General features: G+C 55.9%; 2 protein-coding genes across 2 annotated transcripts in view; both read right to left on the bottom strand.

Annotated features, from left to right (window-relative positions):
• Nucleotides 1-1,464: 1,464 nt before the first annotated feature.
• Nucleotides 1,465-4,468, bottom strand: APOA1 (apolipoprotein A1). Its single transcript, XM_056860441.1, has 3 exons — nt 4,426-4,468; nt 3,975-4,131; nt 1,465-2,068 (listed from the first exon to the last, which is right to left on the bottom strand). The coding sequence occupies exons 1-3, from the start codon at nt 4,466-4,468 to the stop codon at nt 1,465-1,467; spliced, it is 804 nt and encodes a 267-aa protein (XP_056716419.1).
• Nucleotides 4,469-9,395: 4,927 nt separating this feature from the next.
• SIK3 (SIK family kinase 3) overlaps nt 9,396-12,882 on the bottom strand; it is a 100,405-nt gene continuing 96,918 nt past the window's right edge. The window contains exons 22-25 of the mRNA XM_056860427.1: nt 11,983-12,149; nt 11,661-11,775; nt 10,997-11,171; nt 9,396-9,468 (exon numbers count right to left, since the gene is read on the bottom strand). Coding sequence (XP_056716405.1) covers nt 11,014-11,171; nt 11,661-11,775; nt 11,983-12,149 — 440 coding nt within the window. The 3' untranslated portion in view covers nt 9,396-9,468; nt 10,997-11,013. The remainder of the gene's footprint in view (nt 9,469-10,996; nt 11,172-11,660; nt 11,776-11,982; nt 12,150-12,882) is intronic.

The raw sequence follows: 12,882 nt of genomic DNA, 5'->3' as shown, positions 1-12,882 counted from the left end.
ACCCCCAACTCCAGGTCACTGAAGAACAGGTTGAAAAGCACCGGTCCCAACACAGATCCCTGAGGGACCCCACTGCTCACATCCCTCCATTGAGAAAACTGACCATTGATTCCTACTCTCTGCTTCCTAATTTCTCACCAAGGACTGGCCATGGACCCTGAAAAGGTACGAGCAGTACCTACAACCAACACCTTCCTTTTCCTTCCAGTGCCATCTCTTCGTGTCCCCCGTTCTCCTCCCTCTGTCTTCCTTGTGTTTGTGATTCTCCGCTGGCAGTGTTTCCGGCTCTTCCACCACTGTAAGGGCCTGGAACCGATTCCTGAGTTTTAATGGCACTGAGTTCCGTCTCGCTCGACGCCTATACGGATGTGCTGTGGCGCTCTGAGGAGTCTCATTAGGGCAGGCAACCACACTGTTGCCCCTTCCCTATGCAGGACCTCGAGGCTGCTGTTAATAAAACCCTCCCCTTCCTTGATGTCATGTAGAGTGGCAATCCTTTCCTCTGGGCTCTGAACCTTGTCCTCTAAGCACCCTAGCAACTCACACTTCTGACAGGTGAAGTCCATCTTGTCCTCAGGGAGGAAAACAAACATGGCACACTCCCTGCAGGTGAGTGGGAATGGTCCAGGAGCATCCATCATCACCCTCGTAGTGAATTCTTTCACTCTAGAAAGACCTTGGCGTGTTGGTCTAACCTGGAACTCTCTAGCAGATCTGTCTCCTGCTCTCACACCACCACAGCTGCCTCAGCTCCCTTTGCCCCACCCATGCTGGCCCAGCTCCCAGAGGCAGGGTTGCACATGTGAAAAGGGTGTGGGAGGGGACTTGCAGGCGGAACCCGGGAAGGCCTGCGCACAGCAGCCTCTCCTCTCTCCTCCAGCAGGCCCTGGAGCCTATCATTGGGTGGTTGCGGGAGCCCCGTGCATGCTGCGGGAGCAGAAAGTCAATATCTGGGGCAGGATCAAGGAGCTGATAGATGCCTCAGTGAGGAGGGAGCCCAACTGCTGGCCACTGCTCTCTGGCCCACCCGGTGTGTTCTCCTCCCACTTCAGTAAAGCCCCTGGAACAATTGTGTGTCTGGGAGTGACTTGCTGGGAACCCGGCTGGGGCTGGGGGAGAGAGAAAGATGCAGCTTCACAAGCCCTGCTGAAAAGTGCCCCCTCCGTGCAACAAAAGCCAGTGCCTGAGGCATTTGATGGGAAGGGCAGCCCCAGCCCGCCCCCCTTCGTGCACCCTGAGCCAGCCAAGAGCTCCCCAGTCTGGCAGTGGCCCTTGTCCCAGCAAGAAAAGGGGTCTGCCCCCAAGCCCTGCTCTCCCCTCTTCTTCCCACCCAGAAGCAGACACACGGCACGCCAAGTCCCTCCTGTGCATGGCATTTATTTGACACCAGCTGGAGGGAGACAGAGAGAGGCGGCCCAGGCGCCCGGCCCGAAGGTCCGCCGGGAAGAGCGGGCGGGTCGCCCTCTAGGACTGCTGCTGCTGCTGCTCCAGGTGCTTCTGCATGGCGGTCATCCAGGTCACCATGCGGTCCTGCAAGTCCTTCAAGGCTGGCCCAATCCGCTCACGGATGCCCTGCACCAATGGGGCCGCAGCCTCGCGCAAGTTGCTGAGTTGCTCCTGGAGGATGGCGTGGAACTCTTGCAAGCGGGTCCCGGCCCGCTCCTTGGCCAGCTCCAGCTTCTGCCTCACTGCCTGCCGCATCTCCTCCAAGTAGGGATTCGCTTTCTGGCGGAAGTCGGCCACCAGCACCCGCACCTTGTCCCGGGCCTCAGCAGCGACGGGCTCCACCTTGCTCTGCAGCACCTCCATGTCCTGGTGCACGCTCTGACGCCACTCCTGCACCAGCGGCTTCAGCTTGGCGTAGTAAGCCTGCCCCTCCTCATACAGTTTCGTGTGGAGGTCATCCATCATGGGCTTGATCTTGGCCCGGATGGGCTCCAGGTCCGTCGTCAGATCCCGGTAATCGGCATGCAGGCGTTCCTTGATCGCTTGGTAGCCGGGGGCCATGTGCTCCTGGACCTGTCCAACCACGGCAGCCATCATCTCCGCCTTGGTAGCCAGATCCATGCTAGAGGGAGGAAAGAGGGCAGACTTAGGGCCTGGGGCTACCCTGGCCAGGATGGGGCTTGAAAGCCAGCAGTCACTGATGTTCAGGTGCTCCAGCTGGGTGTGGGGGGACACTTGATCCCTTCAGACACCTGGTGTAACTGGGCTGTGACAGCCAGGGAGGTCAGTTAGCCTTTCTGGGGGGGGGGGGGGCTCTTGCCAGTAAAAGAAGACTCATTCTGTCTACGCCCAGCATAGCCTAGCCTAGCTGAGGGAAACCAACCAAGTTATTACCCCAGTTGGTCTTTACTGAATTATTTCATTTATGATCTCCCAGCTGGCCATCTCTAGCAAACGCCTCTCACCCTCCCTGTCGGGGGCTGCCAGGGAAAGAGATCTTCTGGTCATCATATCTCGGAAATAATTTTTTCTCCCTCTCCCCAAACTCGAGGGCATTTAATGAAGCTTATGGGTAGTCGATTCAGGACAGACAAAAGGAAACACTTCTTTACACAAGTGATTAAAATGTGGAATTTGCTGCCAGAGGATGTAGTGATGGCCATGGAGGAGAGGTCTCTCAGTGGCTACTAGCCATGGCGACTAAGGGGAACCTTCACATTCAGAGGCAGTCAACCTTTGAATACTGGTGCCAGGAGGCAGCATTAAGGGAAGGCCTCGGCCTCTATGCCCTGCTTCTTGGTCCTCCAGAGGAACTGGTTGGCCACTGTAAGAAACAGGATGCTGGAATAGATGAATCCTCACTGGTCTGATCCAGCAGGGCTCGTCTGATGTTTGTATCTTAGCGACTGGAGGAGATAACTTGAGGAAATGGTCAAATCGATATGTAGCTGCGGTGACAAAGGCAAAGCTCTGTGGTGGGGGCTATTAGGAAATGTATCAAAAATAAAATACTATTGTGAAGACTCAGTTGGAATACTGTGTACAGTTCTGGCTGCTGTAACTCAAAAAGGACGTTGTGAAGCTGGATAAAGTGCAGAAGAGAGCAGCCAAAATGGTCAAGGGGTTGAAGCACCTTTCCCACAGCAAGAGGCAGGACAGTCTGGGTCACGCCTTTTTCCCCCTAAGATAACTAAGGAAGGGATACTATAGAGTTTTCTTCCTCTCCCAAACTACTAGAACTCCTGGGTACCCAACGGAGTTGGTGGGAATGACTCAATGAGTCATTAAATTGTGGAATTCACTGTAAGTGGAGGCAGTGAAGGCCACTCACTTAGTTGGCTTTAAAAGGGGGGGAGTAAACAGACTCATGGAAGAGAGGTCCATCAGTGGCCACTAGCCCTGGTGAATAAAAGGAGCCTCCATGCTCAGAGGAAGTATACCTATGAAACCCACTGCTAGGAGACCATAGCAGGGGAGGGCTTTTGCCTTGATGCCCTGTTGCCGGCCCTCCAGAGAAACTGGCTGTGGCCACGTCATGAGGCAGGATGCTGGACAAAATGGACCTTCCCCGGCCTGATCCGGCAGGGGGCACCTCTGATATTCCTGTGTCCGCTGATTCCCCAAACCGACTTATCAGGACCCACTCAAATACCACAAATGTGCGCACAACCTTTCGACTGCCCCCCGTTTCCCCCATCAGGCTCAACATTCGGTACAAAAAAAGGGAGGGAGTCGAGGGCAAAGGGAGCAGGGCTGCCTGCTGGAAACGTTTGTCTGGTCTCAAGACAGAGGACAAGGTCTGCTGTGGAGTCAACCGGGTTCTATGGTGCTGAGCACAAGGCAGGTTTCACAAGAGAGAAGCAAAACAGCCACGCAGCACGCAAACAGTTAACTGGGGAGGCAACACAGCCAGCCCCCCTCCCCACAATCCTCCTAAGGCCACAGCATCCTCTCCAGCACAAGCAGAGCGCCAGAAGCCGCCGGGCACCCTCAGCCCCCCCTCCCCCGTGCCCAAAGTCACCACTCACTTTAAGTGCTGGCTGAGGCTGGAGGCGTCCAACTGGGCCACCAGCTTGCTGGCGCTCTCCCTGGTGGCGTCCAGGAATTTCTGCCACTGTTCTTTGAGGTGCTCCATGGGGTCCGGCGGAGGTTCATCTTGCTGCCAGAAGTGGCGTGCCTGGGTTCCTGTGCGGGAAGCATGCCTCAGAGCAGAGCAGGATGCACCCCTCGGTCCCGGGGCTCCGCGTGTGGGGAGGGGCCTGCGGTGGGCCACGCCAAGACAGACCCCTCCAGGCCAGCCCTGTGCGCTGACCCTACTGCCCTCCCAAACACCACGACCCCATCCTCCCTCCCTTGGTCCACCTCAATACATTTTCCCCAGTGTCTTGGACTGCCCACCTCACTTTCCACGCTGGCCTGAGGCTGAAGGATGCCCCCTGTGCCAGCCCCCCCACCCAAAGCTGTGGCATCCAGACTCACCTGTGAGGAACAGGAGGGCGAGGGTCACACCGATGCCTTTCATCTTGTGAGATGCTCCAACCTGGGACCAGAAGAAAAGTCTCTCTTGAGGACGAGGAAGGGCGTGCAAGCTTCAAAATGGAGCCTGTAATTCCCTGGTCCCCCCCCCCCCACACACATACTACCTAGATCAAGAATCATACAGTTGCAGGGAGGGAGAAAGAGACCCCCAAAGCCAGCCCTCAGAAGCTCCACACACACAGGCAGGGGATGTGAGCAGTGGTGGTGGTGGTGGTGGTGGTGGTGGTGGTGGAACTGGGATTGTGCACTCGGGTGTCTGGTCCAGCCAAGTCCTGGAAAGAACCACTGGGGACAAACCCTTCCCAATGGCCCTCCTGAGCCAGACCAAAGCTCCCCACAGGCCCAGTGGCCCCGGCCTGCCTTCCAAAAACAGCCAGGCAAAAGCCCCAGTGGCAGCTGGCAGCCCAGCGATGAGGGAGTCTGTGCCGCAGCCAGGGTTTGGAAGAGGACGGAACTCCTGCAGTGGCTCACGAGCCCTCGGTGAATCGGTCTCACCTTTACAAAGGAGGCCACCAAGCACAGGCCAGCCTCCCCCATGCCAACCCAGGACTTGGGGTGGGGGGGGGACTCTTTTATGCTCCTGCAGTGACATAAAAGCAGCCCCTTGTCTTCACACACACCCCTCCAACAGAACACTAAAGTAGAAATCCAGGAGAGACTATCAAAAGAAACCACGCCTCCCAGTGCGAGAAAGCAAGAGATGGCACTCCTCAGGCACCATGCCTCCAGAGAAGGTGGCAGGGAGTCAGGCAAGCCGCTTACCCAACCCGGTCGTCAGTTTCTGCTGCCCAAAGTGCTGCCCAGTCCCTGCTGGCCGCTATTTATACTGGAGAGGGTTGTTTATTGCCAGAGATAAGTCAGGGCTGTAAAGGGGGAATTCACGCCCAAGCCATGACTATGTGGCGCTTGGAGTTCAAGGATCGAACACATTGCTCAGGGGAACAGGCCCAGCCAGGGGGCAGGCTGGCAAGAGAAAGTAGAACAAACAAGGCAGCCCTCAGAGACTCAGTGCCAACTCCAAAGCAGCCGAGCACTTGCCAGCCAAGCAAGATCTCCTAAATCCTCCGCTTGGGTTGGCTGGACAGCAGCGAAGGTCTGCGAGCCCCCCCCCCTGGTTCCCCAGAAGCCCTTGAGAACCTTGCCCTCTGTGCACACCACCCAGCTCCAGATCACTGACCCATACGAGCCTGTAGCTACAGCAGCTATCTCAGGCTATCCTGTCCTGAAGAGCAACAAGCATGAGCCTTTGGCTTGGCCATGGTCCTACAAACCTGCCACTGCTTCCAAGCAGGGCCAACAGCAAGCCTCAAGGCACCAAGATACAGTCACCTCTGGTCACCTCTTCTACCCAAGACTCAGCCCCACAATACCGCCCTCCACCACTTTCCAGAGAGGCCTAGTAAAGAAGCCTTCCTTGGGCAAAGTATTTCAGGACCAAGCCCTGATCTGATGGCTCAGGTCAGCCTGACCTCATCGGATCTTGGGAGCTAAGCAGGATCAGCCCTGATTAGTACTTGGATGAGAGACCACCGAGGATGTCCAGGGTCTCTATGCAATGGTGAACCACTTCTGAATGTCTCTTGCCTTGAAAACCCTACAGGGTCACCGTAAGTCAGCTGCGACTTGATACCGTCACAAGACCAAAGACAACGCCAGTGGCTCACCCTGGAGGCACAAGAGATGCCCGTATCCTTGGACACGGGGTTATAGCTGCTTATTCTGCATCGTTTATCACGGCTGCCAGCCACAAGGAGGAACAGAAGCCTCCTCCGAAATTCCTCTCAAGCTGCTCCAGCTCCTGACATGCCCACCTGGTCATACTTCCCAAGTTCGCCTCCACAGCTGAGGGGGCTGGAATCACACACTCAAAACACGGACGACCGGTAAGCCAAGCTTCTCAGGAGCGCTGAACCTTGGACCAGATAGCACAGTTGGTACCAAACCCACTGACAGCCAGACATCACCTTTCTGGATCTGCCTGAGATCCCTCACAAAGTGGGGCTACTGTTTGTTCTAGAGTGAACGTGGCCAAGGAGCAGGGAAATCACCTCCATGGGCGATCGGTGACTTACCACTCTCAGGTTGCTTGTAGCAGTTGACACACATGATTTTGGGTTTCTTGTTTGGCCATACAGCTGCCCATCCTACTCCAACCTGGAAGAGCCTGTAAGTGGCAAAGTGGGAAGGGGGCCAGTGCCTGCATCCGCCGAGGCCCACGCCACTCTCTTCTTGCTTTCTGGCAGGCAAATGTGATCGGCTCAGTTGGGTGTTGGGCAGATGGACCCACAGCAAGCATTTGTGACTCAATCATGAAGAAAAGAAGGTGGCGGAGGGCCCCCTGGGCATCCCCTTGCAAAAGCAAGGCCTGAACAGCAAGGCTGCACCGGCTCTGTACCGAAGTCCCTGTCGAGGGAGCCCAGAGTCTGCACCTAAAACAGCTCCAGTTGACAACCTGTCCCCTCCCTGATCTCTGAAAATCCCCCCAAGCCCTGGAGCTCCTGTGCACTCTCCCCCCTCCCGTTCAGTGAGCCCTGTCTTTAAAGGTTAGGAACTTGTGCCTTTATTTTCCAACAGCAGCAGAGATTCTCATGGATAAAAGCTACCAGAGAATGCCACCAAGATTAAAGTGCCAACTGAAACCTACCCTATGCAAGACCAATCCAGAAGAAAATGTTCAGGACTTGGCACTGGCACATCTCCAAGGGAAGGGAGTCTAAGCCCCAACACTCCAAGCGGACCCCGGTAACTGAAGCCCTCCAAAGAGAGCCCTCTGGATGCTTCCGTCATCGATACTCAGCTGGAGTAGCCTGCAGGGCCCCAGCCCACGGTGGCAGCAGAGGGGACCAGCTGCCTGAGCACCTACCAGTCACCGTGCCTACCAGCCACACTTCCTTGTGGTGCTCCCCGAAGGCATGTGCAGCAGGCTGCCTCCTTGGCAAAGATGAGGTCTGGCACAGGGGTGCTGATGGCAGCCAGCACCAGTGGCAGACACTGATGTCAGCCACACACTGAGGGGTAGGGGCGGGCAGACGACTGGTGCTCTCAGGTATGCCAAAGCCAAACAGCTGGACAAGGTGCTGGCCATCCAATGCCCCCCACCCCCGAGCACCACTGCTCTCCCACTGAGGGCCAACCGCCCGTGCCCCCCCGGAACCAGAGAGAAGCCAGACCAGGCAGAGAGCCAAGCATAACCATGGCTTTATTGGTCATGATCCCACGTCCAACTAAGTTACTAGCTGCAAATGACCCACAAAAAAAAATATTGAAGGATTGACTGAAGATCTGGGGGTGGGATTTTGTGGGAAGCAGGGTTGGCTTGTTGTTGTTTTTGAGTCCAACATAAATGAGAAAAATACTCTGGACATTCCCCAAAACAGAAATAATAGCAAAGTATATCATACATTCAACATATACTGCAAGTATTGATTACTACAATACAAAGCAATGGTTAAAAAAACAAAGAAAAAAAAGAAACGGGTGTGATACTGCCGGAGGGCGCGACAGGACAGTCCCTGCGCAGCTGGTGTGGATGTGGCGGGCGGGCGGCAGAGGCTGCCTCTCAGGAACACACATGAGGTCAGGTCAACCAAAGCAGGAGTCTCGAGCGAGGCTGAAGAGGGCCAGGGCACCGTCAGCCCTTCCCCTCCAAACACGGCTCCCTCCCTCCTGGGGGGGGGGCAAGGGAGCTCCGGGACGAACGCTGGGGCCCAGAAGGGGGCAGGGGGCGTGTGGCCACCACCGGCTGGTCTCTGGTCTCGGCACCTGGAAGTGGGAAAACCACAGCGGAGGAGGCAAAACCCCCAAAGAAGAGGCAGCGGCAGTTGAAGAGCCTCGGCCAGGCTGGCCTCACACTTTTTCTGTGCAAATGCAGGAGGGCCTGCACTGGGTTTTTTCTTTTAAAAAATTATTCCAAAAAGTGTCAGAAATAGGAATTCTCTGTTGTAGCTTTTCCAAAAGTCCCAAAGGCAAAAAAGATGACCAGATACTTCCCAAAGGCCCCAGTACCTGCATCAGCCACAGAAAACAAGGTCCTGCAAGGATGGGGGATGGGGGGTGGGAGGACAGGGGCGGCCCCCACTTTCCATCACTGGCACAGGTGGGGGGGCAGGTGCAGTGCTCAGGCCCAAGGGGAAGAGTTCTCTCACGCACAAGTTCCTTTTGCCTTTTGTTAATTAATTTATAATAATATTAATAAAATATTTACCCAAACAATTTCCTACATGATCAGGGGGAGAGTTAAAAATGAGACACAGATTCTCAACATTAAACTAAAGGGGTGGAGGTGAGAAAACAGAAGCATAAAGATCGGAAAGGAAAAGATGTACACCTCAAAAAAAGAAGGAAGGAGAGAAACTCGGTAGCTCAAAGGCAAAATCTAAAATAGAACAGCGAACAATGGAAAGTCACATAAAAGCAATATTGCACCACTGCCGGGCAGGGGGAGGGGAGGTGCGGGACTGCCACGATGGTGAGGGGGAGGGAAGGGAACCCCCCAAGGAAAGCCAGTGTGGACCTGGCTGGGGCCTCTGCTCCTGGGTCCTCTCTGCAAGCACAGCAGGGGCTGCTGCTCTGCCCCCACTCGGCCGGTCACTGGGGGTGGGGTGGCAGATCCTGATGGGCCACCATCGAAAGCATCTGTTTATTGCTGGCTAGCAGGCAGCCTTCCTCTCCCCTTCTGCCACCGAGATGCACCCGCTGCCTGCTGATGGGGGGGGGGCTTCTCTGCCCTCAATACATGTGGTCTCTCCTGTGCCTACAGACGAGGAGCGCGCTGGTGACTCCAGAATGGCTGGCATCACAGACATATATGGCAAAAAGGGACATCCAAATGGGCCAAGCACACTGTTGAACCAAGGTGGAAGAGGAGGAGGAGCAGCAGCCGTCAGTGTCCCGTCCAGGAGAAGCACGGTGGCCGTCTGGTGCAAGGCTGCAAGATACTGTCGTTTTGAAATGGACCTTTTTGTTGCACAGCTGTCCGCATCCCTGCCAAGAAGAAACAGGACAGTGTGGGTGTCAGGAATGCCCCGCTGCCACACCCACAACCGCATCTGGCCCCGCCCTTCTCCTCGGTGCCATCCCACAGGGCCACCTGTGCGGTGCTCCAGGCCCAACTGCAGAAAGAGCCCTGTGGGATCAGCCCAGACAGGGCCCACCTCGTCCAGCATCCTGGTCTGCACAGCTGCCCGGCAGGACCAAACACGCAGCAGCAAGGCTGAGGCTAACCCCCCCGCCCCGCCCAGCACCGGCATCCACAGGTCCGTGCTTTCAGCCCCCGTGGCCAGCAGGCAGCCGCTGAGGGCCCTCTTCTCCACGAACCTGCCCAGCCCCTTTCAAAGCCATCTATGTTTGTGGCCACCCTCTAGTAGCGAATTCCACAATGTCATTATTCACTGAGTAAAGCAGTATTTACTTTTGTCCATCCTGAATCTATTGCCAATCAATTTGAATGGGTGCCTCCAAATCCCAGTATTATGGGAAAGGGAGGGAGGGAATCTCTATTCACTTTCTCCACCCCATATATAATTCTATAAACCTCTATTATGCATCCTCCCCTTAGTCATGTTTGTTCTAAACTAAGAAGTCCCTGTCTGTTGATCATTTCCTCATAGGGAGGGTGCTTCAAAGGTTGCCCTTTTTCCAGCTCTGCAATAACTTTTCTGAGATACGGCAATCAGTGAGAAAAAGGGCTATAAATGAAGTCAACAACAACAACAACTGTACACAGTGTTCCAAATAAATGCGGGTGCCCCGGATGTGACACAAGGGCATAACCATGCCAGCCCTTTTAGTTTCAGTCCCTTTCCTAAGAATCCCCCAGCAGAGTCTGCTTTTTCCCCACTGCCGCCACACAGAGTCAACATTCTTATCAAGCTCTGTGCTGCAACCCCAAGACCTTTCTCCATACTGATCCCATCCAGTTTGCCAGAGAGGGACTAGCGGTAGAGACCTGCATCCTCTCTTCCGACTCTACTCGCTTCCTCAACCCCAAGAACTGGCCGCCTGGACCGCCGATGCCAGCCCATGCTTGCTTCTGGTTCTCCTGACACCTGCAGCCCACTTGGATGCAGCTGGTGCCTGCACCTAGCTGCCCCATGAAGGCCTGTCTCCAGGCACCAGCGCCAGCGGAGAACACAGCAGGTCCAGCCTGGACAACGTTCAGCTTCTGGTCAGTCCCAACTCCAGAGGGTACTGAATTGTGCAAGCACTTCCCATTTGACAGCCCTTGTTTTTGACGTGGGTTCTCCCGGCACGGGACCAGCCTGCAGCCATTATCTTTCCCCCCAACCTGACTCACAAAATTTGATAGAAACACTACGGTTAAAATTAAAGCTTGATTTTGCATCCACAGCATAAAATACATTAATTGGGAAAACCAGTAATGAAAAGCATCCTAAGAACCACCACGCTCCTATCGAAAGGGAGCAACAGAGACAGACATGGGGCATGATTTCATGTGCATCTCTGCCTCTACTGCAAGCACCCCACCCGTGTGTTCTTCCCCAGTACTTACTGTAGCCTGCCTGCTCTCTAGACCCCAGCCTGCTCCATCCCAAAGGGCATCTCTGGGTGTTTGTAACTCAGCAGGACATCAGTAATACACGTGGAGGGGTAGCAAGAGGTGTTCAAATGCTGGCTGCCGTCTCCTAGACTGGGCTGCTCTTCACCCTCCAAGTTCTCCCCACATTCTGCAAAACCAGACACAGCGTATATCAAAAAGTGGGGAGGAATGTGCAACCTGACCCTTGTTGCATATGCAGGACGGAGCTCCCAGGGCCCATTCAGCTACAGGGCAGCCAGCAACTTGCCAAACATTTCCTTCGGACGTGTCAGTGGAGTGAATTACAAATGTGTGCAAATGCCCTCTCCCCCCCCCACACAGGAAGGAGGCAGCTGCCCACCCTGACCAGGCTTCCAGCAGCCCATGCCCCATCAGGGAGGGGTTTCCTCATTCCCAAGATTAGTCCGGTTGGGTGAAGGTGGACTTTTAGCACCCATCAGGTACAAGCCTGTATCTTCTTTCACAGGCTGTTCATCAAGACAGAGCAGGCAGCGACTGCCCTCAAGTGCGGTGGCAGAGGGCCCCAGAGACCCTTCCAAATCAGGACCCTTGGCCACTCCCCCCTCCCAGGCTGTGCCTTGGGGGACCCTGCAGCACCAGACCCTGCCCCCTTCACCTGCACTCTCCCTGTCGTGGAGCGGCGACTGGCCCAGCACAGCGTCCGACATGCGCGCAGAGCTCAAGGCCTTCCCCGCCATGAGACTCATGCCCGGCAGTGTGTCCAGTTGCACCTGCGGGGGAGGGGGAGGAAAAAACCCCATCAGCATGAAAGCAGGTGCTGGCGCTTCGACCAGAACAGGAGGGCACTGCGTGGGGCAAAGGGAAGAAGCTTACCCGGGGAAACTCACCCTCCCAAGCGCTAGAGGAAATTAGCAGCGTGAACCTGACCCCCCACCCCACAGCGACCCCCCCCGGGGAAGGACAGGCTGCAAACCTACATAGGCATCATCGCTGTTCTGTATGGTGTGGTGTCTCTGCAGAGGCCGGGCTCTGTGGGGGGCACCAGAAACCGGTCTTGCAGCGTACGCTACGGGCCCGTCGACAGCTGGCATCTCCACAGCTTCCCCTGGAGAGTTTCTTTCCATGCTACTTGTGACCATGGAGTCTTGGGGAAGGGGAGGGGAAGAAGGGAGACAAAACAGTAAGTCTCTCGCAAGCTCCCATCCTTGCACAGGCCAGGAACATGGGGGGGGGGGGGGAGAGAATCAACGCAATTTCAGCAGCAGCCTGGCCGCCACTTCGCAAACTATGAAGCCAGCTCACCGACCAGGTATTTGCCACCAGTGCCCCTGGTACACCCTGCAAAAGTGCCTTTTATGGCCCCCTGGGGTCAATGGCCATTCCACACAACGCACACCCCTTGTGTAAAGGCAGACATGGCCTCAAGATGGACTGCAGAGAAGGGCACCTGATCTGGGCGGATCCTCTCGCCTTTGAGGGACAGATCAGAGCAGGGGCAGGAAATCTCCCTGCCTGGAGCAGGGCACCACCCCCAGGGACTGTAACAAGGGCACGGGGTCACAGCACAGGATGGGAGACCCCTCGCGGGGCTGTTCTGGGCCTTCTGCACTCGCCACGTCCTTCACCCCCCACCAGAGACTGTCTGCAGTCACTCGGGGAAGGCGCTCCTCCTTCGAAAGGGGCAGCCAAAGGTCAGCCCCTGCAGAAACTGCTGTGTCTGGGGGCAAAGGCCACCTCCCTGCCCATTTATTGCCTCCCAGAGCACACGAGGTGCCTTGGGAGCTCCTCCACCCCAGCAGGGGCACAAGGGGCCACCTCTCCCCATAACAAGAGGGGACTTTGCCCTGAATGCCACAGCAAGCTACGTCTTTCCGCTG

Source organism: Euleptes europaea, chromosome 14 (assembly GCF_029931775.1).
Source record: "Euleptes europaea isolate rEulEur1 chromosome 14, rEulEur1.hap1, whole genome shotgun sequence".
Classification (NCBI taxonomy): domain Eukaryota; kingdom Metazoa; phylum Chordata; class Lepidosauria; order Squamata; family Sphaerodactylidae; genus Euleptes; species Euleptes europaea.
The sequence above is the reverse complement of the archived record's forward strand: the minus strand, read 5'-3'. Positions and strand labels throughout refer to the sequence as shown.

Excerpts from the sequence above, each read along its gene's own strand:
- APOA1 (XM_056860441.1), bottom strand. The coding sequence starts at position 4,468 with ATGAAAGGCATCGGTGTGACCCTCGCCCTCCTGTTCCTCACAG. Across the intron at positions 4,132-4,425 it reads CGCCCTCCTGTTCCTCACAG|GAACCCAGGCACGCCACTTC; the intron begins GTGAGTCTGGAT and ends CTTCCCGCACAG. Across the intron at positions 2,069-3,974 it reads AGCCTCAGCCAGCACTTAAA|CATGGATCTGGCTACCAAGG; the intron begins GTGAGTGGTGAC and ends TCCTCCCTCTAG.